Source organism: Opisthocomus hoazin, chromosome 1 (assembly GCF_030867145.1).
Source record: "Opisthocomus hoazin isolate bOpiHoa1 chromosome 1, bOpiHoa1.hap1, whole genome shotgun sequence".
NCBI lineage: Eukaryota > Metazoa > Chordata > Aves > Opisthocomiformes > Opisthocomidae > Opisthocomus > Opisthocomus hoazin.
This window is the reverse complement of record NC_134414.1, coordinates 149,010,186-149,036,957: the sequence shown is the minus strand read 5'-3', so window position 1 is coordinate 149,036,957 and position 26,772 is coordinate 149,010,186. Positions and strand designations below refer to the sequence as shown.

General features: G+C 43.5%; 1 protein-coding gene across 3 annotated transcripts in view; it reads left to right on the top strand.

The window, feature by feature from the left end:
- The window catches only part of TEAD4 (TEA domain transcription factor 4), a 62,150-nt gene that overhangs the window by 21,529 nt on the left and 13,849 nt on the right, over window positions 1-26,772 (top strand). For all 3 annotated transcript variants that reach the window (XM_075440983.1, XM_009937848.2, XM_075440966.1), the window contains exons 2-8: window positions 16,595-16,659; window positions 17,569-17,631; window positions 21,475-21,609; window positions 22,455-22,498; window positions 23,413-23,468; window positions 24,253-24,383; window positions 25,352-25,525. In XM_075440983.1, coding sequence (XP_075297098.1) covers window positions 21,499-21,609; window positions 22,455-22,498; window positions 23,413-23,468; window positions 24,253-24,383; window positions 25,352-25,525 — 516 coding nt within the window. In that variant the 5' untranslated portion in view covers window positions 16,595-16,659; window positions 17,569-17,631; window positions 21,475-21,498. The remainder of the gene's footprint in view (window positions 1-16,594; window positions 16,660-17,568; window positions 17,632-21,474; window positions 21,610-22,454; window positions 22,499-23,412; window positions 23,469-24,252; window positions 24,384-25,351; window positions 25,526-26,772) is intronic.

Here is a 26,772-nt window from a genome sequence, read left to right as displayed (position 1 = left end):
CAAACCACTGGAAGGAAGAAGTTCTCTAGATACCTGCCTGTTGTCTCCCACATGCCGTGTCACCTGTGACTATCCAGCCTCGGGGCACATCTCTGGGTGGTATTCTTAAAAAAAAATTTTTGTAATCCTAAATGAGACCTGAAACACATTCAGGAGACATAGCAATAAGAGCATGCTGAATTGAATATCCCAAGGATATTCAAAATTCTTAAAAGCTGTTGTGACTAGTCTGAAGGAGAAAGGGGAGGTGAAAGAGTGGAGAAAATTATCCCCCCCCACCTGTCTTCCCCATAGACTGGGTGCGATTATTAATAAATTCTGAGATACGGCGCCTGAGGTACACACATGACAGCAATGCTGCATACAAATACCAGCCTAACCTCATGCCTAGTGATGTTATCATATCATAAGTCAATATTACACAGTACAGCAAAATGATAATCCTGATCCTTTTCCCGGGGGTGGTAAGCAGCGCTGCAGGGAATACATAGTGTGTGTAGGTATTTACATAACACAACCATGTGACCAAAAGAATCAGCATTGTGACCAGTGACTATTTAACTAATATAGTAAATGCGTATAACAAATTTGTTTTAACGTGCTCTGGTCAGATCTGTTGTTATCTCAACCCTTTGAGCCTCATGTGGGACACCAAAAAAGGTGTTGTGGTTTAGTCCCAGACGTTGGGATGGGGAGGGGAATCAGAAGAAAAAGGTAAAACTCATGGGATGGGGTAAAGACAGTTTAGTAGAACAGCAAAGGAAAAGAAAAATAATAATTCAAATAGAAAAAGAATATGCAAAGCGAGTGATGCACAGTGCAATTGCTCACTACCCCATGCCCAGCCTGTTCCCGAGCAGCAATCCCTGGCCAACTCCCCCAGTTTATATACTGAGCATGACATCATATGGTATCATATATCCCTTTGGCCAGTTTGGGTCAGCTGTCCTGGCTGTGTCCCCTCCCAGCTTCTTGTGAAAATTAATTCTATGCCAGCTGAAGCCAGGTCAGACATGATTCCTACTTAACTGGAAAGTTAGCCAAGCTCTTCTCTGTACTTTGACAACCTGTGTCTTGATGCCTTCTTTTCTTTCAGTATATTTTTCCCTCCTTAGACGTGTTCCGTTACTGGAGGCAGCATCCTGACTGAATAAGCTCATACCACATTACTGCTCCGGGTACAGGTCCTCGCTGTCCTCTGCAGCAGTCTCTGATTACCACCTGCTTGAGGCACGACAAGCTGTCTTGTCTGATATGGGATGCTATCTTTTCTCCTAATCGTTGTGTTGCCATTAGAAGCAGCGAGTCCAGGGCACCATTAAGTTATTGATGTGGTGCCTTCTGGTACTGCAGGATAATTTTATGTGTTGCCTGCTAGAATACTATGGAGGTACAGTATTACCGTACTGTACTGTAATCTGGCTCTTACATTTTCCAACTATGTTTTTTCTGTGGGAGAAATAATACCTGTAGAATTTGTACCAAATGAGCAATAACTGAATTTGGTGTTAGAGTCACTATCTCATGGCATCTTCAGTACTGGTCTAGAGAAAAGAGAAGGAAAAAGCTTAGTACCTTTGTGTGATTTGCATGGAGATGCTAAATAGAGAGGCTTTCCCAACACTGCTGAGGACAGAGAAATAAAAAGTAGTAACTAGCAAAGTTATATTGTTTTGACGAAACACTGCTGGGGCCTTGATTTTTGAGTGAGGACGTAAGAGCTTGGAAGAACTGAGCTGCTGCCTTAGCTGTCCAGTGTTGCCTTCCACTGCACAGATACCTGGCTTGGAGCACCTTTTTGTAAGAGGAGCTAGAACTGGCGGCTGTTTGTTAGATTGCTGTTCCATAGGAGGCAGTAGTTTGGCAGCTGGGTCACGAACAGCTCGGCCATTTCTGTGCTGGGCAGGGTGGGGCGGACAACTGGGGCAGGCATCCATCTCCCAGGCTGGTGCCGTCTGCCTGTGAGTCAAAGCCCTGGTATGGCTGGTAGAAAATACCTAAAGATATCCAAAACTCAGAGGCTGAGTGATAGAAGAAAGATAGTTAACCATGTTACTAGTTAAAACCTGGAGCAGGCAGTGAATTGCAAAGACTTGAGCTTGCAACGTGAATTAGGCTGGCATAAAAGGTCGGTCTGATGCTGCAAACTGCCGTGTCGTGGGTGGTCGTGTGTGTGTCTGTGTGTCTCTGTGTGTGTGTGTCTGTCTGTGTGTGTGTGTCCCATTCTGAAATGACTAGGTAAATTCACAGGATATTGCCTTCATCTCAAAGGGGTATGTTATCAGTTAATGTTTTCCCCAAGGTCAGAAACTCACTAAAAGTAAAACTGAAAAGCAAACAAATAAACCCAAAGAAGCACAGAACATACACCTTGCCTGTCCCAGTACGTAAACACTACTTCTACTTGAGGGGAGGGAGGAGAATGGCAGCTATTACAAATACAAAAACCTTTAAGGTGTCAGTCTTCAGATGCTTTCTTCTATATCTAGTTTAGCATCTCACCTGGTGCTGTTTCAGTCAAAGCAATTGGAACATGCTGAGAATGTGCGCAGTCGGCACTGAACTGGCTGGCCCAGGTAATTGCTAAATTTGGATTTCAGCTGTGATATTGCTCAGAGAGATACTTCTGCAGTTCCTATCCCTTCCATTACTGTGACTCAGTGAACTGCAGAACAGCCCTTTATCCCACAATTTTGCTAACAAAATGGAATCTCCCATTTTAAACACTACAAGACAGACAAAACTTAGATTGGTGGACAATTGGTCAGGATACTGACTTTTCCCTCCCCTCCTCTTTTCCTGGTGGTAGGTGCAATGTTTTTGGAGTTGCTCGATTAGGTTTTGTTTCACTAAGTCAGCTTTCAGCTTTTGTGTGGCTCTAGATCTTTGCTGTTGACTAGTTGAGGGCAGATTGCTGGAGACCTTTGCAAAAGGTAAAACTGGTGCTGAAGTCTGTCAAGTTTTTGCTTCCATCTCCTTTGTAAGCCGAGTTTAGGGTTCTTCATGTTAAACTGTATGTCAGTTTAGCTGGTGTTTTCTCCATGCAAACATAAAAAGAAATATTTTTCCATGAGTTCCAAGTTTTTCCTGAATATTGAGGAATTTACAATTTTTGAAATGCCAGCCAACCAGGAAGCTGCTTACTGTTGCAGTTAACAGAATTAATAGCATCTTTCCTTAATGTGCTTAGTACCGAGCAGAAATATATTAGCAGTTTTATTTGTTATTACATGTTATCAAAATTATTGCGACTGCTTTTTTGGGAGCTTTATTCTGTTCTTTCAACAAAGGGCACATACTTTTTCCTGTCCCTTTTGATTTTTAGCAGCTATGTAGTCCCATTTTTATCTGTTGGGCTTAAAACTAAGCGTGTTGTGTAGGATTGTGTTTTTGTCTGCAGCCACAGAGCTTTCATCATGTTCAGGTAACTTCATTAAGCAAGACTGTGCGTTACCCTTCTGGCTCTTCCTCTGACTTTTTAATTTCTAAATTTCAAATGTTTAGTAATTCCCCAAGATAGAATTGATCTGTAGTGGTGTATTGTCAGCACGGCACTTGTTCTGATTTTTTTGCATTGTAAATAGCACAGCCAGTTAATTTGATTTCTAGTTTAGTAAGCCAGCTTCATGCTTTGTAGCTGTATCCACTCATCTGCCTGGTACCTGAGAGTCTGTTTCAATTTCATTTGCAGTGTTTTCCCTTGTTGCAAGTCCTTGTTTTGCTTCTGTGGTGCTTCTGGATAACTTACACATTTCCAGTTGTTTTCTGAAAAGTTTAGTAAAAAAAAACTGAGTGTTTTTTTACATTTTTAAAAACACTGCGTTCTTTCACAATTGGATCCAGATATTTCCAGTTGCTAATCTGCTCTTAAATGTACAAAACATTTATATTTAAAATTTCAGATTGAATTCAAAACCTGGGAACAAAATTAGACACAGAAAATGAAAATTAATAATGTCCACTGGCTTAGATTTCTTTTTCCTTTAAAACAAGCGCATGTAAAGCTCTCTTCTGGATAGATTTTTGCGAATGCATTACCAGAAAGGTCTCAAAAACATGGTGTGAGTTCTGAGAAGTGCAACAAGCATACCAGACTTAACATTGAGCTCTGGGAGTTGAAGGGACTGATTTAGGAGGAAAGATTAAAGTAGCTAAATATACATAGCTTGGCTAAGTGATGACTGAAAGGTGGAGGGTGGGGGGACACATAATAACAGTCTAAAAATATTTGAAGGGTGTTAGCATTTAGGAGGGAGAGGGATTTTATGTGGAACATGTGAGCATGACTAGGATTAATGGGAGAGAAAGAAGGAATATAGGATGGATGTCAGCAGAAGCTTCATGTCAGCATGGTGCTCAGTGCTGAGGGATCTCTCTTCTGTAAAGAGATAGAATGGAAATGTTGTTGGGGACTTTCAGAATTGTGTCAGACAAAACTATAAGCAATGTATTTGTAAACCTAGTCCCAAGGAGTGGCGTGTGCATGTGTATCTGTGTTTTGTGTGAATGAGAGGTGGATTCTAGATTAGATTTTACACAGAGAACAGTGGGCATTGGGTGGGTGACCAAATGCAGCTTTCCACTGTAAGCATCTGCCCTTTTTTCACAATTGTTAGTGTTATGATTGATACTATCTGCAGTTTTGTGACATGAAGAAGTTTATTAGACCGGTGGACACAGAGGCTCTTTCTCAGGTCTGAAACAGGAAGAGCAAACTTCACAGTAAATACTAGGAGTGCTTTCTGAGATTTTGTTTACTGTTGATTAGTCAGACATTGGGTAGAGAAGAGTGAGAACAGCATTTCTCAAGCAAAGGGGTGCACATCCATAGAGGGAGCTGGTAAGTGTCAGTACGCAGATCACGTGGAGACCTGGCATGGGAAGAAAGGAGCTTTCTTATTTCTGCAGTGCAAGTAAACAAAACCTATCACATAACTCTCTCTTAAAATCTCTTTGAAAGGCATGCCTTATTGCTGGAGGGCATGTATGAAATATAACTTAACAAAACTTTATTCAAGTATCATCTGTTAAGCAAAACCAGTACAAGACCACATAACCTTTCCAGGTTCTAGTGCCTGAAGGGGTGTCCCAAAATGAAGGAAAGATGCTTGATCAGAAAAAGACAGTATGACAGCTAAAAGAAGAGGCAGTATTCTCATTCGTGTAGGATCCAGATAATGAGCACAGGAGAACTAGGACTGTCTGTTGGTTTGAACAGTTGCTCATTAGCTAATCCATAACAAGCCCTGTATTGTCTGTGTATGGCAAAGATCTGGGCAGCAAAACTGGGAAGGCTGCGTGCAGTTTGTGCCCAGACAGATGGTCTTACAAGTCTGTTGGTCACTGGCAGAGCTAACTTAAACCTCTGGGGCCTGGATACACCTGCTGCTGAAGGGTGCGTAGCCAGCAGCTGTTCCTCATTGCTGTCACCTTGAACTTGTGACCCATCTTCTGGGTACTCCTTCACATTCTCCGAGGCTCACTGCCTGCGCATACACAGGCAGGGTCTTGCTCTGTCTCCAGCTTCCTGAACAGGAAACAACACTGCTTTCATTGCAATTTTATCGTGTAAAATGTCTTTAGAATTTTTGGAACGTGTCTTCTTTCCTATGGAGTGTGATTTGTACAGTAATTGCAAATCCCTTTACAGGAGCTTTGATTGGAGTCTGTGGACTGGAGTACCAGGAGTGTAACCAGTGCTTGATGAGATAACCCAACGGGAACGATCCAAGTTGTTGACTGCAAATGCTGTGGACATACACCTGTTTCTAAGCGTGACAGTATTACAGGGAAACACACATATGTGTGTGGTATTCAGCACAATGTTGCCTCCACCCTTGACTGGGGATTATGAGTATTCTTGCATGTGAACACTGCATCATCATCTTTAGTTGTAGAATCATAGAAAATGGTGCTGGGAGGGACCTTCAAAGGTCATGTCATCTGTTCCTGGACCCAGAGGCAAAGCCAGCTCTGCTTAAGCTGTTCATGTTTCATCTGATCCTTTATGGCTAAGATTGGAGGAAAGTGATTTCACAGTTCTAGATAGAGCAGCTTTTATCTAGAAGGCAGTTGAAGCACCTAGATACTTGCTAATTTCCTTCTGGACCTATATGCATTGTTGGGTATCCCTGCAGCTTAAACAGTTTTGTCATCCTCTTGTTCCTGCTCTCCTGTCACTGCCTGAATCGTGGTTGCCCAGCTATCTGTCAGACTTACACTGTAAACTCAGTGAGGCAACAGGTGTTTAAAGAATGTAGAACAGAATTGCTCCAGTGTTAGGAGCAGAAAGAGAGCGGGGGGGGAAGTATCACAAGCCACTGTAAGGAAATTTTACGAGCTTGGCAGAATTCAGCTATTATCCAGACAGTTCCTGGGTAGGTACACAGTTATGAAGCTTGCATTTCTGCTAGTCCTTTCAGTCCACGTTCTCTTTTCACCTGTTACAGAATGTGACATCTTTAACAGCTATATTTGCTAGTGCTGGGATGGTGTAAAATTGTTCTACGGTGAGACCGAGAGTACATTTCCTTCAGAAAGAGTGAGGTGACCCAACAGTTCACTGCAGAAGAAAAGAGGGAGTTGCCATTCCCGTTTCCTTGCTTCCCTTCTCTGCTCCCGGATTTGTGCTCCCACCCTGTATGCTCACTTTGGTTTCCAGCAGACTCCCTACTGATCCATTTTAGCTTGCTAAACTGATAGCAAACTACTCCAGCAAAATGAGCGGGACAGATTTCTGCCAGATTAGAGAGCTGAACTGAGCTATGGAACGATCTGGTGAGAGAGAGTTAGGGGAAACAAGCAAACACTTTTTCGTCAGTAGCCAGCCATTCATTTAAACTCAAGCTATAACCTGGTGGTTTAAGGTAATAATGGACAGTGACTGCATTCTGAATTATGATGGCAGAAGCGGAAGATGGGTGAAGTGGCAGCCATTCCACTTACAAAACCAGTGTTCATTTACTCACATAATGCAAGAACAGTGTCTGGCTTCTTTTGCTCTCCTTGACGCTGCTGCTTAATTTTCAGTCAGTTGGTTGGGACTAACTCCTGCTGTAGCCTGGTGTGTCAAGTGGAGCAGTCACAACTCCTCACAGGACTAAGCTAGAGCAGCCCAGACGTCTTGAGAACCACATGGTTCTGTGCTGGTTACGGAGCAAGTGGCTGAATGGATCTCACAGACTCCTTTTCACTCCAATTTCTGTGATAGTTGAAGCAGAAGAAACAGCATACTATTGGTGCCAACAGAGGCAGCTGACTGCAAAATGAGGAGGAGAGGGGCTGAAAGTTTTGGTATGCTTCGATGCAGTATCACTGAATCGCTATGGAGAGTTGTTTTCAGATACCCCGCAGCTATTGGCAGTTAGTGAAGCAAGCAGACAAGACATTTATTTACCGAAGGAACAATTTAGTAGATGTCTGGGTCTGCAGTGTAGAACTTGGACTCACAGGAGCTCAAGGATGTGCTGATAGTTAAGCATTAGTTTCAGTGCCACCCTCAACGGTCCTGTTTTTCTGAACCTGGGCCTTAGTGAGCAAAGTACGTTTGTGCTTGTGTGACGCTGTCATTCTTGGGTGTCGTGGGAGACTGAAAGCTGTTAGTCTGACATGCCTTTCCATGTAGGATTGTTACTGGCTGCTTTGGGTGTTACCTGATACGCTCTCATTACTGTATGCAGCTGCTTTGGTGTGATTGTAGGATTTCCTAGCCAAACTGAATCTAAGCAGTTTCTATAACATTCAAAGAATCACAGAATCACAGAATGTTCGGGGTTGGAAGAGATCTCTGTGGGTCATCCAGTCCAACCCCCCCGCCAAACCAGGGTCACCTACAGCAGGCTGCACAGGACCTTGTCCAGGAGGGTTTTGAGTATCTCCGGAGAAGGAGAGACTCCACAACCTCCCTGGGCAGCCTGTTCCAGTGCTCCGTCACCCTCAGAGTGAAGAAGTTCTTCCTCATGTTCAGACGGAACTTCCTCTGCTTCAGTTTGTGCCCATTGCCCCTTGTCCTGTCGCTGGGCACCACTGAAAAGAGTCTGGCCCCATCCTCCTGACACCCACCCTTAAGATGTTTATAGGCATTTATAAGGTCCCCTCGCAGCCTGCTCTTCTTCAGGCTGAACAAGCCCAGCTCCCTCAGCCTCTCCTCGTAGGAGAGGTGCTCCAGTCCCCTCATCATCCTTGTAGCCCTCCACTGGACCCTCTCCAGTAGCTCCTCATCTTTCTTGAACTGGGGAGCCCAGAACTGGACAGAGTGCTCCAGATGGGGCCTCTCATCACTCTGGGAAGCAACAGAACAAGTCCCTGCTCTGTTCCTGTTACAGCCCTTAGTGGGTATATGGAGGAGTACTTACTGGATGGATTATCTTACATTACTGTGGCCTGAGGTGATAATGTGGGAAAACACAGCTGATGAGGACATTCAATTTATGCACTGAAAAACTGAGGCTGAGGGTTGGTGGAGAGCTGCATAGCCTGGAGCTTCCCATTAGGCTGATGATGAGGGATTGCTGCATGCATCCATACCTTGTTGTACCTTAGTAAAAGCTCGCCTTCACAAGGAATAACTTCACATGCCTTTGGGGCAGTAATTAGGAGGTACTTTAACTCTGTCTAGCCTTTAGACAGATGATGCAAGCACAGAAGAGCCTTGCCCATGTTCTTACTAGTCTGTGTGTATGTTGATGGTTAGGTGGAGCACAGTTCCAGGCTACAGCTACAGCTTCTTCGGTGGCAAAACTGGTGTAAGAAGTTCTGCCCTGATTCTTGCTTTGTTCTCTCTGCTGTGCCAATGCTGTGGTTAACGTAGCCACAGAATGAACTAGTTCAGCAATCCAATTAAAAATAGGCTGATGAAGGAAAACAAACAAAACCAACAACAAAATCCATGGGGGGGGGGGGGGCAGGCAGTGGCTTATTTTTGAATGTTTGGTAATTAGTTTAGTGTGGTGCATCAGATGTGTCCGCCACTGTCTCCCCTCCCCTTCTTCTGGCAATTGAATTGGTGCAGCTGTACGCAGGGGTTGATGGAACATTGCAGGAGGAGGAATGAGCAGCTGAGGAGAGGGGAACCTCTTCAGGTTGTTTTGTTGATGAAGAATTTGTTGCTGTAACTACACCTGTGGTGACTGACTTTTCATTTGTGTCTACTCCTTGTTTGAAACCAATAAGAAGCTTCCCAAAACTTGCAGGGTGTGTAATTGTTATCCCTCAGTCATGTACTTTGCGTAAAGGGTCTTGAACTGGCCGTCAAGAAACAGCAGCTTCTGAATGGGGATGGCACCTCTTGTGTTTCTAGGTGTGAATTCAGGGTATACGGTGGAAAAGGAGAAGAGGAGTGAGCACTAACCTTCCCAGCAAAAGGTCTTTTAGGCAAGATGAGGTTTCAGTGTTTAGACCAGTTAGTAAATGAGACATTTATGACCTCAGGCAGGTTGATCACCCAACCGCCGGTTTCCCCATGTGAGGTGCTTGACTGGCACATTCTGCCCGGCAAATAAAGCCTCAACTTCTTTGTGATTTCAGAAGAGGAATGAGCCCAGCACTTGCACAGTCAAATGGTGAAACCAGAAGAGCTGTTTATGTGGTGGTGTTTAATCACTTCAATATTGTGTTTTCAGGGATCTGATTGTTATGATATTTCTCAGAAGTACTGGCTCAACTTTCTTTGAGTCTTCGTCTCAAAATCCCCTTATTGTAGGGACTGGATGAGCTCAGGGAGTTTTGTGGAAAGTTAATACTGAGCAAACTGAAGCATGGAATAAACGATCAGAGTGAGGAAACTTCCTTCTCACAGCTGAATATGAAATTCTCTCGTATGTGTAACTGTGCTACGGGAACTCGAGCCTGACTGTGAAGCACTGGGGTTCTGCATTGGTGGTGGGAGAGATGTCTTCATGCGATAGACCAGTACAGTAAAATGCAATATAACATGCTGTTCTTGAGATTGTCCACTGCTGTCAGGGCTACTTCCCACAGGGATTTGCCACAGTTGCAGTCCAGATAAATGGGAAAAAAGAAGACACCATGCTGCATTACTTGCTCAGTATGTTTAGTTTATAGGTGCTGACAAAGACTGAAGACCGGTGAAGAGCAAACAACAGAGTTTAGAGATCAATGGTGGGAGAGTGAGAGTGGAGGCTTCCAAGGAGCGGTGGAAAGATAGGCAAGAATAGGGAGATGGTTATTGCAGAGTTTTTATTGACTTTGGGGATAGCCTCAGCTCTGGTAGTGGAATTAATAGTAAAAATAGAAGCTGAAGCAGAGAGGAAGGGAAGGACTGAGCCTTTGAAAGAATTTGGGTGCTGAACATCGTCATTGTATTATAGAAGTTGTATACCAAGACAAAGCTCAGAAAGAGGGAGTAAGGTTGAAAGTGAGCATGCTAAGTAATCAATAAAGATGCAACATTAATGGTTGCCAAAAGTCAAGGAAGATAGGAAGGGATGAAGGGAACCCAGGCCAGAGAAGGAAAGGTCGTGTACTGCCTTGAAAAGTACATTTTCTCTTGCCTTGAAGAAGCTGGCCTGGGAAATTGGGAAGCTGACAGAATCTTCTCACCAAAGCTTTGGTAAGAAAAGATGATTTGTGGTGAAGTGAAAGTCTAATAAAGATAGCAGTAAAATTAATGTTAAGGATTTTATCAGTAGGAGTTGGGCGTCTGTGCATCTTGATGAGAAGATGGGATTAGCCATCAGAAAGACAAAAATGTGGGTTTTGACACATGCAGCACTGTTTCTAGAAAAGGTGACGCCCAGGAAGGCATTTAATGTAGCTGGGAGGAGGAAGCAGTAGAGTGAGAGATGGAAAGTAAGGCTGTGCAGGGAGGTATGCATCGAGGCAGACCCCAGTGGCGATTAGTTCCATATTGTACGTTCACCTGTGAACATAACACACACTGCTTTTGCCTTAAGTGTCATTCTGGTAAGGCTTGCTCGGCAGTTAATTTTGCTTCATATGCATAGAGAAACATTGGCATTTGGTGGACAACTGAGGTGTCCTTAAATTTCCTCTTGTGTTCGGATTTATTTGTCATGCTGTCCTATGCACACAGTTCGTTATGTTTATGTTGATTGTAATCAACAGTTAACTAAATGCTTAGCAAGTTCAGGAGACAGCCATGTCCCAGGAGCTATCATTAACTGACACAAAGAGAATGAAATCATAGCTGAGGTGGCTTCCTTGACCTTGCTTTGATTAACCTAACCATTCACTGGATACAGCTAGATTGCTACTTCTGTAGTTCTCCTCTTTACTGCATTTCACAGGTAGATGCATGTTTGCTTTGGGTGCAGAAAAGATACCGCTACCAAGAGGCAGATATTTTCATGCCGTTTCCCACTGGAAGGATTTTGGAGAAGTCGTAGAGTTCCTTGCTCTCAGCCATCACAGAATAGAGGCTTTTGGTTCTTCTGCTTTCTTTGGCAACAGGGGTGCGAGGAAGTATAAGGCTCAAAGATAGCTATATCTGCCTCTTGTACAAGCAGTAACGTACCATTACTCGCAGAAAGGCAGCACAAAGCTTTGAGGTAGGACTGGGAAATGCTTTCTATGGCTGCGGGAATTTCCTTGGTTTTCCCCTGTTCTTAGAGACAGATACTTCTCTTGTATTGAAAGGAGCACAGGTGTAGAAAGTAGAATCAAAAAGCCTCTGTATTCACTTCCTTTAGCACCACCTTCCTGGATAACTACTGAAGGCAAAATTTCGCAGTTTGGTGTAGGACGTAATGAGAGCTAAATTGATGCCCTTGGAAATTTATCTGTTAGGAGTGAGAGGTAAACAGCATAAGAGAGTATCTCTTTACTCCTATTTTCACGCCATGCTTCCAAGAGGAGGGCTGCAGGGAGGATAAAGAGCTTTCGGGTGCTGCGCTGCAGTTGGTATGTTGGCTAGAGCTTCATGAAACCCAATGCGCCGTTTCAACAGAGGAGGCACAACTGTTGGCAGGTTCTGGTGACCATGGCAGGCCTCATCGGGAGTTATTCTAAGAACACAACATATGATCAGATTACTGAGGGACACTTTACATGGCTCTAAAAAATGAACCATCTGACGGTTTGTGACAGCTCTGCCTGTTCCAGCCAAGTGAGGAGTGCCCGTCTTTGCTGACCCTGCAGCCGGGGTTGTGAAACAAAGAACGTGCTTTCCAGAGGCTGCGAACCTACAGGCTTCCAGCCACATGATACCTGCTTACAGCTAACTCCTGAGAAGAAAAACAAAAGACATTTAGGACTTGCTTCTCTTGCAGCTTTGATTCATGGTAATGTAATACATTCTTGCTGCAGAGTTTACTGGGCTTGGCAATTTACGTAGTTCTATATTTAGTAATCCCTGTGATGCTAATGTCTCTGTAGAGTGATATGGGGTTTTTTTGCTACCAGTATCTTTATTAGTTTAATATACCCTGCCGTCTTTCTGTTTTTCTCTGGCTCTGTGGGGACACACTTCTGGAAGATGAAGGCTGTATGAGAGGTGGTGGCAAGTGGAAAGTGAATTCTAAAACTAGAAATTTTTAGGATCCAGATTTGAATGCTCTCTCTAGAGAATTTCTCCCTAGAGAGTTTACCCTTTACCAGCTTCTATTATGTGCCATTTTTACAACAGTTTCCCTTCCCTCTAGTCTTCTCCAGTGAAGTGCATGGCCTGAGAGAGCTTTGCAATTTTTGCTGATGTTTCCAAACAGTTAAATGCACACTTAGGAAAACACCTCCCACTTTCCCAGGCTTGACTACAGTTTATTGCCTCCCCTCCCCGCTTCCTAGTCTCAGCTTCCCTTGTTTTATTCTCTGTAACGCTCAGTCCCTCCTAATTCCTTTGATGAGGTGCTGGGTGGCACGGGAGGTTGGGGTCACTGTGTAAAGGTTTCTTTCTGCCAGTGCATGCTTTTTAGGTTTTTTCCTCTGATGCTCCTTGCTTCTTGCTGCTCCTCTGCCCCTACATGGGTCGTCACTGGGCTGCAGTCCTTTCAGGGTTGTCCCTGCTCTGACATGGGTCCTCCATGGGCTGCAGTTGCCTCCAAGCTTACTCCTTCTGCCATGGAGCACCTCTTTACAAGAGTAGTTTTCCAGCCGTGTCCCCAGCAATGTCCCCTACAATGTGTCTCTTTTTCTCCATCCTTTTCTCCAAATATGTCTTTTTCTTCTTCCTTTTCTCCAAATATGTCTTTTTTCATACCTTGCATTTCTCCTGCTCTGCATCCTCATGTGTCTCCTTTCTGTGGTTCCTTTTGTGTGTCTCCTCATATGTCTCCTGCCCCTAGTGGCTATTGCCCTTTCCAAAATATGTTTGAGGAAAGGTAGTTCGTGCTCCTCTGACTGGTTGAGGTTTTGATGGATTGTTGTTTTCATCCGTTTTGGAGGTGGCTGGAATCGACCGTGACTGGCGTGGAGCTGTTCGTGGCATCCTCTCACACAGATTACCCCTGCAACCCTCTGCTGCTCAGTCTGTATAATTTCTTGACCCTCATGGAAACACAACAAAGCTAAATTTGCTCTGTAGCATTTATTACATCTGGTTGAGAATCCACTGAAATTAGTTTTGCAGGTATGACCTATATTTGAGGCAGTGTCTGGAGAGTTTCCATGTGTTCAAGTTGTCAGTATAGTCCAATAGGCACCCTTTAAAAGTTTGCCTGAAATTCTCCATGTCCACGTCTTCTCAAGGCTAGGTTGTCCTCTCTCTTCCATTAACTCATTCCCCTTTCCCCTCAAAGGGTCCTCCTGGTGTATAGAAACTTCCCTTCTTGTTTCTTTATAGATAATGGGGTTTGAGCACCTTGTTTTGTTCTGGACGTTTCCCACTTCTGACACGTGTCAAACTGTCCTTCTGAAATTTTGTATATGGCAGCATCTATGAGGGAAGAATCTGTACTGTTGTTTCTTACCTTTCAACTTGGATCCATGTCCAACAGATGGTGGCTTTGAAAAGCCATAAATATTATTCTTGGCAGTAGAAAAAGGTGGTGTGGGTATGTGTTACTAGTAGTTGGTCTCGGCTTTGTAAAAGTGGTTATGCCGGTTCGAAGAGCAGCCAGGTGGAAGGCAGCATAACAGCATCTGCTCCCATCAAACTCTCCTGGGCATGTCACCGTGCTAATGCTGAAACTGTGGGAACTGAAGAGGTCAGTGGTTACGTGCTGGGCATTGTGTTTCTGACACAGAAATGGTTCCTAATTTGTGTATAGAAGAGCTGGAGCTGTTTTCTTTTCTCAGCTACAAACCTGATTCTTCTCCCCGGGGAATAAGGAGAGCTTCTGTAATGACACCGTTAAGAAAAGGTTAAGATCTGTAAATGTAAAATGCTTTCCCATCCCTATAAGTGCTTTGGTTATGCTTCATGAACATGGCCTAGATGCAGTCATGGACATTTACATTCTGGTTTCAGAAACAGATGGAATTAGGAGCTTTGCCAGCCCTTCCCTAAAGGGTTGGGTTGTCAATCTCTAACATAGAGTCCTTCCTTGCATTAATTTTTTTCAGGGTTGAGCTAAACAGGGGTTAATATTAAACTACTGGAATAAATATTGCATCTATTTTCACTGCTTGCTTTTTGATGTCTGTGATGTCCTAATGTACAAGTTCTCCGTTCAGCCCATAAACTTTCCATAGAAAACACTGGGGTTTTATAGTTTTGTTATAAATAAATTTCACAAGAGATGTGGCTTTGCTTCCCAGTTTATTCCTGCTTCTTGCCTCAAACACTTGCAGCCGTATAAGATGCCTCACAGCCTTGCACTTCCCTCTCCCAACTGTTTACTGAGGTACTGTATTGCTACCACAAATGTGTTATTTTGCAGAGCCGGCTCTTTCTGTCATCTTTTCTGCCTTGAATCAGCCTAGAATTCAGATGTGTAGCTGCTGCTTTTCTGTTTCTGCTCTTTATTTGTCTCCAGGAAGAGAACCAAATCTGTGTGTCTGCTTAGATTTGATTTGTGGGAGCCAGCGTATGGAACCTGCATAGTCTGCCTCGTGCCTTGGTGTCCACTCTCAAAACAGTTCTGCGGTGCTAGATGTGAATCGGGTCTAAGCTTGCTTCTCCTGTTCGCTGCTGAAGTTGTCAGTAGCTCAGCTGTCTCTCCTTCTCATCCTGAGTTTTAAATACTGGACCTGAGTCTTCTGCAGTTTCCTGCTCTCATTCCAAGCAATTTCAAATCCTGGACCAGTCACCCTGTAGCTGCACGTTTTGTTAGCCATTTCATTCATGTTGCTGTTAAAAACCATTTCTCTCATCTGTCACCATGACCATCTTTTCTTTGCATCTCTGCGCTGGCCTCTGCCCTCACACTGAACATAAAGCTACTTGTCTTCATTTCCCTTGGCCCTGAAGGGCATAAGCTCACTATGTCATCTCTTAAAATCCAGGTGTAAAAATTCACAGTCTTTAGTGCCTGCAGTGTATGCTTGTCCCATAATAGAACTAGGATTCCTTCACCTCTCCTAGCTGCTGCCCCACCCTCCTGCTTATGGGAGCTCCCCATGACCTGCAGCAAAGCTAAGCTTCCTTTTCTCTATCTCTTCTGAAGAATGCTCCTTTTTTTGGGGATGCCTGCAAAAGCCTGAAAGCACTTTTAATTCACTCTATCAAACTGTCCCGAAGTCTTTTCCAGGCTGAACAGTTCCAGCTGGCTCAGCCCCTCCTTGTATGAAAGATTCTCCAGTCCCTTAATCATTTTTGTGGACTTTTTGCTGGACTCACTCCTGTACTTTCACATCTTTCTCATGCTGAGGAGCCTTGAACTGGACACAGTGCTCCAAATGTTGCTTCAGCAGTGCTGAGCAGAGGTGAAGGATCACCTCCCTTGACCTGTTGGCAACAGTCTTCCTCACGCAGCCTGGGATGCGGTTGGCCTTTGGCACGAGGGTGCATTGCTGGCTTGTTGACAGCTTGTTGTCAACCAGAACGCCATCCATTCTGCCAGTTTTCAATCCATCTTCTTGTCCGTTGATGTAACCAATGCTTTGTCGGATTGTGAGGATGTTACGGGAGACAGTCAAAAGTCTTACTAGAGTCACAATATATACAGCTCTGTACTCATCCACCAAGCTAGTCACCTCACTGTGGAAACAATCAGGTTGTTTAAGTATGATTTCCCATTTGTAAATCCATGTGGATTGCTTCCAGTCACCACCTTGTCCTTCCTGTATCTGGAGATGGTTTCCAGGAGTACGTGCTCCACCACCTCCCATGGACTGAGGTGAGGTTGACTGGCCTTTTGTTTTCTGGATCTTCCTCCTTGCCTTTCTGAATGTTTTAGGGTGAGTGGCTTTGCTTTTTCTTCTTTGTACTGGCAATCTTGATCCATGTTTACAGCTTCTACACACTATGGTAATGTAATTATAAAGCAAAGCATATTATTCTCCTTTTTACTGGTAATTCTAAGCTATACAGATGCAAGCTGGGAAGTGGAATTTCCAGCCCAAAGTTCTGCTCCCAAAAATCAGGCCTCTACCATGTGAACTAATGAGTACCTTTCTAAGAATATACTGTGACAGAGTATCATCCCACTGCTTTCTATAGATACAGAATTCCATTGTGCATCTTTGCCCTGGGGTCATAGCTTTCTAAACTTGTATTTGCATTATTTCTCTGTTCCAGGCCGAAATGAGCTGATTGCCCGCTATATTAAGCTGCGAACAGGGAAAACACGCACAAGGAAACAGGTAAGTGTAAAGTTTTCCCTGTAGACGTTAACTTCTCTGAACTACTAGGCGTGATGAGGGCTTATGAGAACAAATCCCTTCCTGTTAGTTTCTGACTTTGCTGGAAAGAGATTGTTGTGCTGAGCTGGTTAATAAGAATGATGGGAAGAGTCAGCTCAGGCATTTTACAGTAGGATTGTAATGCTCGTGTTTCCCAGCCACATCGTGACACACAAGTTTTTCTGCTGTTAAAAGTTGGGTGATTTTATTTGTTTGGTCTACTAGTGAACGTTTCAGTGAGCATCTGTGGTCCTCTATATGAAGATTCTTTGTTCAGCCCATACAGGTGGACAGAAATGGTGATTTTGAAAATACCTGGCACATGGGATGAAAAAAGAGTCTTGGTAATTTGGGAATGACAGTCCAGGCTATGCTGGACAAAGCACTGAGCAACCTAGACCTGCTTTGGGTACAGGGTTGCTGGACATCCAGAAATTCCTTCCAATCTATATTATTCTATGATGTGTTTCAGCCCACATTAGATATGGGAAAGTCCTGTGTTACATAATGGCCAGGGATATGGAACATGAGTTTCGCTTCTCGCAAGAGGAGACCAAGATGGGAAGCAAAGAGATCAGAACTCTCAGTCCCTAGATTTAAGGATGGGTTCTTTAGATTTAGAGGAGGTCCCTGGCTTGATAAAGCCATTTGAATTGAAAAAGACCTTAAATTGCTGATCTTTGCTGGTCCCCTACCTCATTTCATGACACTTAAGTTATGTTCAGAAAAGCATCTTATTGCCACCTCAACCCCCCTCCTCCCAACCTTAAATAACTCCCTGTTGCACAAGGTGCCTAAAATATGTTTACTTCTGCAAGCAGCTACCAAGTACTCCTCTGGAATGAAGATGGATTTTGTCTTTCAATGCAGGTATCTAGTCACATCCAGGTCCTGGCAAGGCGGAAAGCTAGAGAGATCCAAGCCAAGCTCAAGGTATGATGAGTATCCTTTAACATATCACGCAAGCCCCCTGAGGCAGCAGTATCCTCATCCGTTCCCTCTTTGAATAGCCATAAAAAAGGGTGAGATTAGCCACTGAACTGTAGTAAGCTGGGGAGGAAAAGGTACTTCCCAGGAAGTGTTGTGCAAGCACTTGTATTGTTGTAGCTCTGTGACGTCTGGAGCAATTCTATTTAAAGAATAGAGAAACAATAACCTTAAATTTTGTGTGTCTTATTTCTCCCTCTGGTTTGTGGTGCTGTCATACAAGTCTGAAAGACCCCTAGACTTGGGAGTATGCAAAGAGTGTTCAGCTGAGAAGGAGGTGTTTATGGTTTTAAGTGCTGACCAGTAAGGAGTCCCTTCTGTTGCGGTGGCCTTGGGAAAGGGTAGCCTTGTGGGTACTGCAGTGCTAGTTCCACCTCTGCTAGTGATAGTGATGTGGAGTTGTCTGTGAGAAAGTGTTCTGAGTTGGCATAACTGCTGAGAGGACGCAAGAAAGCCAGCTAGCATCTTCTCAGGTAAAATGGTGCCAGCTGAATAGATTTTGCCCCTTGATTAATTCAGAACTGATTTGAAGAGGGCTGGGCTAATGAGAAAGAAAATGGTTGACTACTTGCTCGAGCAAATCTATGTTTTTCTTTCTATAGGAAGAGCTCTGAGATCATGCTAGTGAACTGGTACCTCTTGACATTTATTTCCACTCAGATTTGAAGCAGGGAGATGGTTTATGTGCTCAGACTGAATGGCCGGAAATGTCGAGAAGGTCAAGTTTATGGGTGACAAATGCACGGGAGGGTATCCCCTGCTAGAATGTGAGCCATCCTTGCCGAGCAGGATGTGAGGTCCGGTCCTTGTTATGTATCACTGAGACAGCCAGGGGAGGAAGGTGCGTGCCGACCTTCCCGATTTGGTACGGCAGCAAGTGATCTGGAGGGAAGCATGTTAGCTTCCCTGATCTTCCATGCTTCAGGTGATGGTGAGGATCCTGACAGCCCAGTCCAGCTCTGACTGCTGAGTGGACGGCTGTTAGTGTGTGCTTCCTCTTGGCTGGCTGGGCAACTCCTTGCCAGGCACCAGGAGAAGCAGACTGTCTGTGATTGAACTGTTGGCACTCAGTCTTGACCGGTGCTGAAGTGCATGCGTCTCGATTGCAAGCAGTGATTACCTCCAAGTCATGACTTCACCCCCCACATGCCACCCCCAGCTCCATTTCAGAAAATGGTGTTGTGTCTGTCATTAGCCTGTTGTGTTTCCAGCTGCTCTGGTAAAGAGAAGGAGCCACAAATTACAACTATCTAATTCAGTGCTGCTAGGTAGGGCTGCCTAAGCTTGAAACCTGTGGTGCTGTTAAGTGGTCAGTTCAGGTGGAGGCCTGCTTGAGAGGCAAGTTAGAGCGAGTAGGAAACAACAACTGCCCAGGGTGTTAAAAGATTTACTGCTGCTTATATATGTAACCTTGATTCCATTCCTTGCATGTCACAGCTCTGGGATTTGGCGTGATTGAAAAGCCAGTCAGCCGAGCCTGTTTCCACTTAGCACACAGGAGCTGGCCGTTTTTGTTCTCGGGGAACGAAGGTGTCTCGGGGAGCTCCATGGAGCCATTGGTTGTTCTCCTTTTACACCACCTTGGGCCATGCTGTGAGCTCTGCCCAGCTGCCTGCAGAGAACCATTCCGCAGTACCAGGCTGTTCCTCTCTGCCCGCAGAGGCAAGTCTGCAGCACCGATTCGACTGATTTACTTCTTTGCTTTTGCTAGTCATTTTCATGGAGCAAGGAAACGAAATCACAAAAGCTGCTGCCCTGCCTCGAAGTTCCTGCTGATAGCTGTGTGTTCTTCTATCACTGTTCATTTTCTATAGCAAGTATACGTTTTCATATTTATATCCTAGAGATCAGAGCGGCTGCATGCTGACTTTTCGCAGCAATTACTGTAATACTGCTGTTTCCACACAAATTGGTGTCTTCTCTCAATGTGCAATGTGCCTATAACAGATAGAGGTGGGAAAGTAGGGTAAAGCTTGGAGAAAAATCTGTTGCCAGAAGTTTTCCAGGTCCTGGGTGGCTCACAGATATCACCTGTACTAAGAAAGATAGGAATAGTGGTGATATTATTATTAGTAATAGTAGTAGTAGTCTTGAAAATAATAAAAGAAAACACAAACATTGCAAATGTTTGGTATAAGTTTTTGTTGCTTTATTTGCTTTTTTTTTCTTTTTTTTTTTTTTGTGCACTGGAAACACAGTACAAATGAACTGTTAGCTGAAAGAGAAAGGAGATGTCTTTTACAAAAACCTGCTTTTTCCAGCAGTCTGTCAGGCATTTAAACAAAACAGAAAAACACAACAGGGGCTAATAGATAAAATATTTTCCCTTCTTAATTGGTTTGGGTTCCCCCCCCCCCGACTTTAATACTTCCAGAAGTAGATGCTTCTTTCCCATAAGCTCATGTATAAATTCAGGGAGACAAATACAATATTTTCAGTGAGAAAGTAAGGGGAGGAAAGATATCCTCTTCTACAATGGCAACTGGGAAATTGTCCTTATGTATGTCATGAAGAAACGGAAAACAACCCTTGCCCTTAAAAAATGTAGGTAATCCTTAAAGTATTGCCTAAAGCATCATTTAAGCTGGATTCTGAAAAACTTTCCCATACCTTTGCAGAATCTTAGGAACTCTCTCAGAAATTAATGTCTCTCTTCCATTCATTTGAATGGTACTAACAGGAGTCACAGATACTGTAAAAAAGAATATTTGTGTTTTGCCCATTCCTACTGATCATTCCACTTAATCATTACCATTTATTCTTGTGCTTTTGTTATGCCTCCTCCAAATGGTTTTTTGTGTTAGACACATCAGAATCCCTGGGCTTTGAACTTTAGAAAACCTGAGAGAAAGTGGAGGGGTTAGAGAGAATGGAGACCCAAGGGTGAGAACTTCCTGCAGTTCAGTGAATGCAAGTGGGAACTGAGAATTCCTGAAGACAGCAAGAGCTTACCTTTTTCAGCAGTTTCTCCAAGCCATGAATTCATCTGTGACGTTGCCGTTATAATTATAATGTCACAGATAAATGTGGTGTGTTTGAAGGATGAAGATAAATTGTAGGGGATGTAGGAGGAAAGGCAGTATGTGGGGAGGTGCTTCTGTTTGTCTATATTCCTTGGAAGAAGGAGCAAAGAATGCTATTTGTTTTAAACATAAAGAACATAGCTGTTGCACTGTCATTGCCTGTAAAAATGTGTGCAGCTCCACAGCTCTGTTAAAATACAAAAAGGAATGTCCTTTCGTATGTGCCCTGGGAGGTTACCAAGTTTTCCTGTCTCCCTGGGGAAGGGAATAGAATTATCAACTTTACCTGAGACTAATGCCGTCCCAAATTGAGGTAGTCTTTTTGCAGTGATGACTACAAACTCATTTTGTGAGCTTGTTTTTAGAGGGTTTTTTTGATAAGCAAGAGTCTTTCCCATTGAATATTCTTAGCAATTATTAAAACACAAGACTCAATTAGGATTGTACTTTCCATAACAAAACATTTCAGCTCTGTGGCTGAAAGCCTTCAGACAGAAAGGATAAATGCTTAGCAGTCTCTAAACCAGTGATCCTATCATTTCAGAAAGGATGATTAATCACATCTGAAGCCATAGTAATGGGTGAAAGCCTTACATGCTTTGAAGAGTTCTTAGAACAGTTATTGGTGAGTTTGCTGCCCAGGTTTTCAGAGATGCTTGTTCCCTACAAAGAAGCTGATGAGAATCCTGGTTATGCAGCATTAGACCAGGCAACTTATTTATCATTATAATAATTACGTTTTTTCTGTTTCTGCTCTTGCCCATAGGACCAGGCAGCTAAAGATAAAGCCATGCAGAGTATGGCTACAATGTCATCTGCCCAGATTATCTCTGCAACTGCCTTCCATAGTAAAATGGCCTTGCCTGGTCTCCCACGACCAGCCTACCCTGCAGTTTCTGGGGTGAGTGAATCATTGTCTTGGAGGAGTTGGGATGAAGACCCTTGAATATTTGAAAGGGCATTGGGACCGTCTCAGGAATATCCTGAGAGCATCAGAAAGAATGGGCCAAAAAGCATTGTCTTTCAAGAGCAAATCTGTCAATATGGCTTCAGCAATTTGGGTCTGATTCTTTCCTCACACGGATGTAAAACAATAGAGTTTCACTATATGCTTTTTTTAAAATTACACCAGTGTGAGAACAATCAGATACTTTCAGTTTTCAGCTGCCTGAAATATTTTTAGCTGTCTGTATCACTTTCTTAGTCCAGGATCTTCTTAGATTAAAACTGTGTGGGCCATCCTGACTCTTTTTCAAGCTCATCATTGCCAAGCTCATCCTGAGAGCACTTAGATCACAAACTGATGGCCCTTCTATAAAATCCTTAGTAGAGGAGGCCTGTCAGCATCCCCTAACGTTTGAGTTGGGCCCAGTGAGCCTTTACTGAGCATATTTTCTGCCAGGTGCTCCTGTGGAGCTCTTCTGGGGAAAATGATCCTTCCAAGAGAGTGAGCATCATTAAAGCTTTGGAGATGGAGGCACAAGGTGCATACACAGTATTTAACATTAAAAACTGCTATTGGGTCTGTTGCTTGAATGTCACTAGTAGTACTGTGTAGAAAGAAAACGAAGACCAGTCAGCATCTCCACAAGGCTGAAACCAGGAAGGCAGAATGAAGACATACAGCTCAGTCACATCTTTAAAAGTCTGTGAGCTTGCAGTTTCTTTCCTGAGGAAGGAGCAAGCCTTGCTTTTCATCTCTGTCCGAAGAGTGGTGACTTTTGCCGGTATATTGTTCTCTTGCAGTTTTGGCAAGGAGCTTTGCCAGGTCAAGCTGGATCTTCCCAAGAGTGAGTATTCCTTCGTGTGAGCATCCAAAGCAGGTGCTTCTGCTGCTTCCTCTGTGCTGCCTGAGGAGCACCATTAGCTGTTACAAGATTTATAAAACGCTAAGATAATGTAGTCTTTGCTCTCAGGCAGATTCCCTGATCATGGATCTGAGACTTAAGGCCCATGGTTGAAGACAAACTGAGAGTCATGAGAGAATCTTAAACAGATAAAACCCTGTGTTTTCACGTTGTACCTTCAACATGGATTACACCCCTCTAATGTGTCCCATGACTCAAGCAGCCTAATAGGGGTTGTTTTAGGGAGCATAACCTAAAACAGGAGCAATTTAAGCCAACTTAAGGACAAGCAGCTGTAAGGGAGTATGTTCTTCACTCAAGCCATGTGTTTCTGCTCACTTGTGGTGCTATTGCTAATGTTTGTGGAGCAGATCAGGGAACAGATACTATTAAAGTACCTTGTGGGGGAAAAATGGCTAGTAAAAGAATGGATGCCATCCTCATAGAAATAAAAAGTAGATTTTATGCCTTTAGCTTGAAAGTGAACAAGGAAGCATCAATGTGAGAGGTTCTTCTAGAAGCTTGAAGTTTCTGCCACCCCTGATGTCAGACGATGTCTCCAGATCCTGATTTTTTCATACAGTGGTGTTAAAATAGAGCTGAGCTCTGTAAGTCTGCAGGAAGACCCTGCTGAACACCTGCAGGGAAATTTTACTCAGTCCAGTCCGGGCTCCTTGCTGTTTTTTAAGTCTTTCTCCATGACTCTCGCTTGCCCACACAGAAAGATAACTTCCCAAAGACACTTAGGCCACTTTCTCCTTCAGGAGAAATACTTGAGCTAATCTACGCAAAGAGTTGGTCAAGAGTTTATTTTGTTTGGTTGGGTGTTAACCATCTCTCTTTGTGTATTTCTGTAGCGTGAAACCTTTTTCTCAACAACCTTATGCTGTACAGCCTCCGCTGCCATTACCAGGTAGGTAAGGAAATGTAGTTCCTTGCTTTGAAATTACATGCCAACTTCAAAAATAGCCAACACTTTGAAAAGTTTAAAAACTGTTTTTTTAAAAATATTTTTACCTTTTGAAATATTTCAGTGAGCCCAAAATTAATTTTTATATAATTTCGCCTTGTCACCAGTTCCCATCCTTTTACTGAGAGGGCTGCAGCTTTTTAATGATGTTTTATTGTAAGTTTTTTTCTTCCTGTTTTAGGTTGGTTGTTTTGGGGTTTCTTTTCCTCGTGGCTCAGCAGAAAATAAAAGTTTACATATCTCTACTGTTCTTCCACCATGCTGTATTTACTAGAACTCTGTTTTCCATCATAACATGATTGCCTTTCCAATTTCTCATTAAATGGAACAACAAATGCCTCTTCCTTCTCAGTTTCCCCATTTTAAGAGGTTAATGGTCATGTTAATGGTAATGCATTGTTCTAATACTAAAGCAGTTTATTTCACTGCTCATTTAGGGCTCAGTCTAGGTCCTCTTAAAGTTGCTGAACATATTTTCTCTGGTGTCAAAAACAGGTGGATTGTCTTTTACATCATTACCAACCCTGACAGTGCTGTCTTAGGAGAGGGTAACTGAGAAGCCATTTAGAGCACAGGTAGAGTGAGGACCTTGTGAATGATATTTTTTGCATGATGACTGAAGTCGTAAGAAAATGTAATTAGTAGCTTTGACAACAGGTGCTCTACTGGAAAGCTATTGCCAACTTTTCTCTTTCTAAATTTTGTTGTATAAATCCTGTGTGCTTAGGGTTTGAGTCTCCTCCTGGCCTCTCGCCTTCCCCATCAGCACCAGCTTGGCAAGGACGAAGGGTTGCTAGCTCCAAACTTTGGATGTTAGAATTCTCTGCATTCTTGGAACAACAACAAGACCAAGACACAGTAAGATATGCACCTGACTTCCTCCCCTCATTAATTTTTGGTCTTCAGGTAGCTCCTGTTCATCATGGGTGTGTTACATTACTATATGTATATGGAAATACTTGCTTCATTGCTCTATTGAGAATAGAAAGCCATCTTTGGGAAACACAAGATATCCTTCTCTTAAAGGACAGAATTGCCTATAGTGATGTAACCAGCTCTGTGCCATGTGCTTCTGGCCTCCCTTTCCAGGGTTGTGGATGTTAACATACCAGAGCTCAAGGCACGGAGGCCATAAGACAGTGGTACAGCCCCTGCCGGGCTGTTGCAGCTGTCCCGTTCAGGCTTGGAGGATAGACCCGGAATCAGGTGATAGAAAGATCACGTGAAGCCATGTATTTCTCTGCTGTTCTGGGAACTTAAATTTGTGGACAACTGGGATGAACTTGCAGAAATGTGTTTCCATGGTGCCACCTATAAAATGGAAGTAGTAAGATTTGCCTGTCTCACTGAACCTTGTGATACTACATGTTGAGATGTACATTGGTGACGGGCCAGTTACATTTCCTCTGTCTGAAATAGGAAAGTTCAGAAAAGATTATAGTATTTGGGTGGTACTTTGCTGTGGGATTTCAAGCAGCTCTTCATAGGACAGGAGTGCATTAATGTTTGACTGGGTGATCTGTGACAGGTAACACCCTGTATTTCAGGTTACTTCGCACTATATAGCAGCAGCATGAGGTTTAGGAGCGAATACAGGAAAAAAACCAACGATAATGTTTCAGAAGAAGCAAGAAGCATGGATGTATTAATAGGAAAGATATAACAGCATGAGCTGGTATTAGCAGAGATATTTCTGCTAATAGTTCTGCTCTTCTAGAAAGTGCTATCAAATCTATAGTGACTTCCAGTAGTCTTCTGTGAAGAATCATGAATGTTCAGTATGTACTGAACAATTTCCTAATTCCATGTTTTTCCTCTTCTTGCAGTATAACAAACACCTGTTTGTGCACATTGGGCAGTCGAGCCCCAGCTACAATGACCCCTACCTCGAGGCAGTGGATATCCGGCAGATTTATGACAAGTTCCCTGAGAAAAAAGGGGGCCTGAAGGAGCTCTTCGAAAGGGGGCCAGCTAATGCCTTCTTCCTTGTCAAATTCTGGGTAAGGGAAGGACCCTTTGTAGGGTATCCATTTGCTATGAAGTTTTCACTTTAAAAGCGGTGGCCTCACTAGCCGTTAGAAGACTGCCACCTCCCAACAAGTTTTCCCTGTGCAGGCAACTTAATAGAGTCACAACTGTCACTGGAGATCTTGCCTTGACCGCACAAGGCCCTCATTCTGGCCTGGAGTAAGATGTATCTTGCACAATATCATCTGTAGAGTTGTTCTTGGCTAGTGTCTGGAGATTTTATTTGCTAATGGTGACTTGGGCCCTTTAAAACTTCATTTATGTATAAGAGAAGAATTCAGAGAAAATTATTCTCTGCATACTCTAATGTGTTCACATCTCTCAGTGTTCAGTAACTTCCAGTCAGAGGCAACATTTTTCCATCTTCTCCTAGCTCATTAGCTGCATTTTGTGCTATCCAAGTACTAATAATTTACAGATGCATATTTACTGCAGGCACAAGGACAGGCAAAAGATAAGAGAGACATACGATGAAATTGGATTATGCTGATAATATGTTACTGAAATGAATTCTGGTAAGTTGGCAGAAATCAGCCTGGCAAAAGCCTACTCACTCAATTTGGATTTTTGTGAGTTAGCTGAAATTCGCAAAAACTGTGCCATTGCGCTTCAGGGTACAAACAATATCGTTCTGGTGATCGATATTATCATAGGTATTACAAGATTAAAAATAATAGCAGCTTGGGGCAGTTGCACGCTAGATGGCTGAGGGAATGCGTAATGGGATTTGGAGCCTTTCATCTTGAGTTTACCGCTTATAATTCAGCCCCAGGTCAGGAGTGAGATGATGAGAAATGAGCTTTCATATCCCATAGTCTTCATAAAAACTGGCATTCGAAAGCCTCTGAACTGGTGCTTTCAGGAGAAGGAAGAGTTAACTTAAGGGCCTTGAGATGCAGCTTCCCAGCTCTCCCAGGCCTAGCCTTTCCAGAAGGAAGCTGGAGAAGTTGGCTGGGAGTCTGCTGCCCCAGTGTCTGGTGCTTAGAGCGTCGGTTATTGGTGGTTCTTGGAAACGCAGAATTTTACTGCTGGCAGACTGTGTGCTGCTGAGCTGTGTCCCTCATGGGCCTCGCCTCTGTCAGAGTACAACGAAGCCTGCTTGGGAAGGTCGAAAGAGAAAGTAAAAGACCAGCGCTGTTCCGAGTGGAAGACAAATACTTGGGAGAGACAGCGGCACCTTGCTGAGAGGGGTATCCTTTGACAAAGTCTGAGCAGCGAT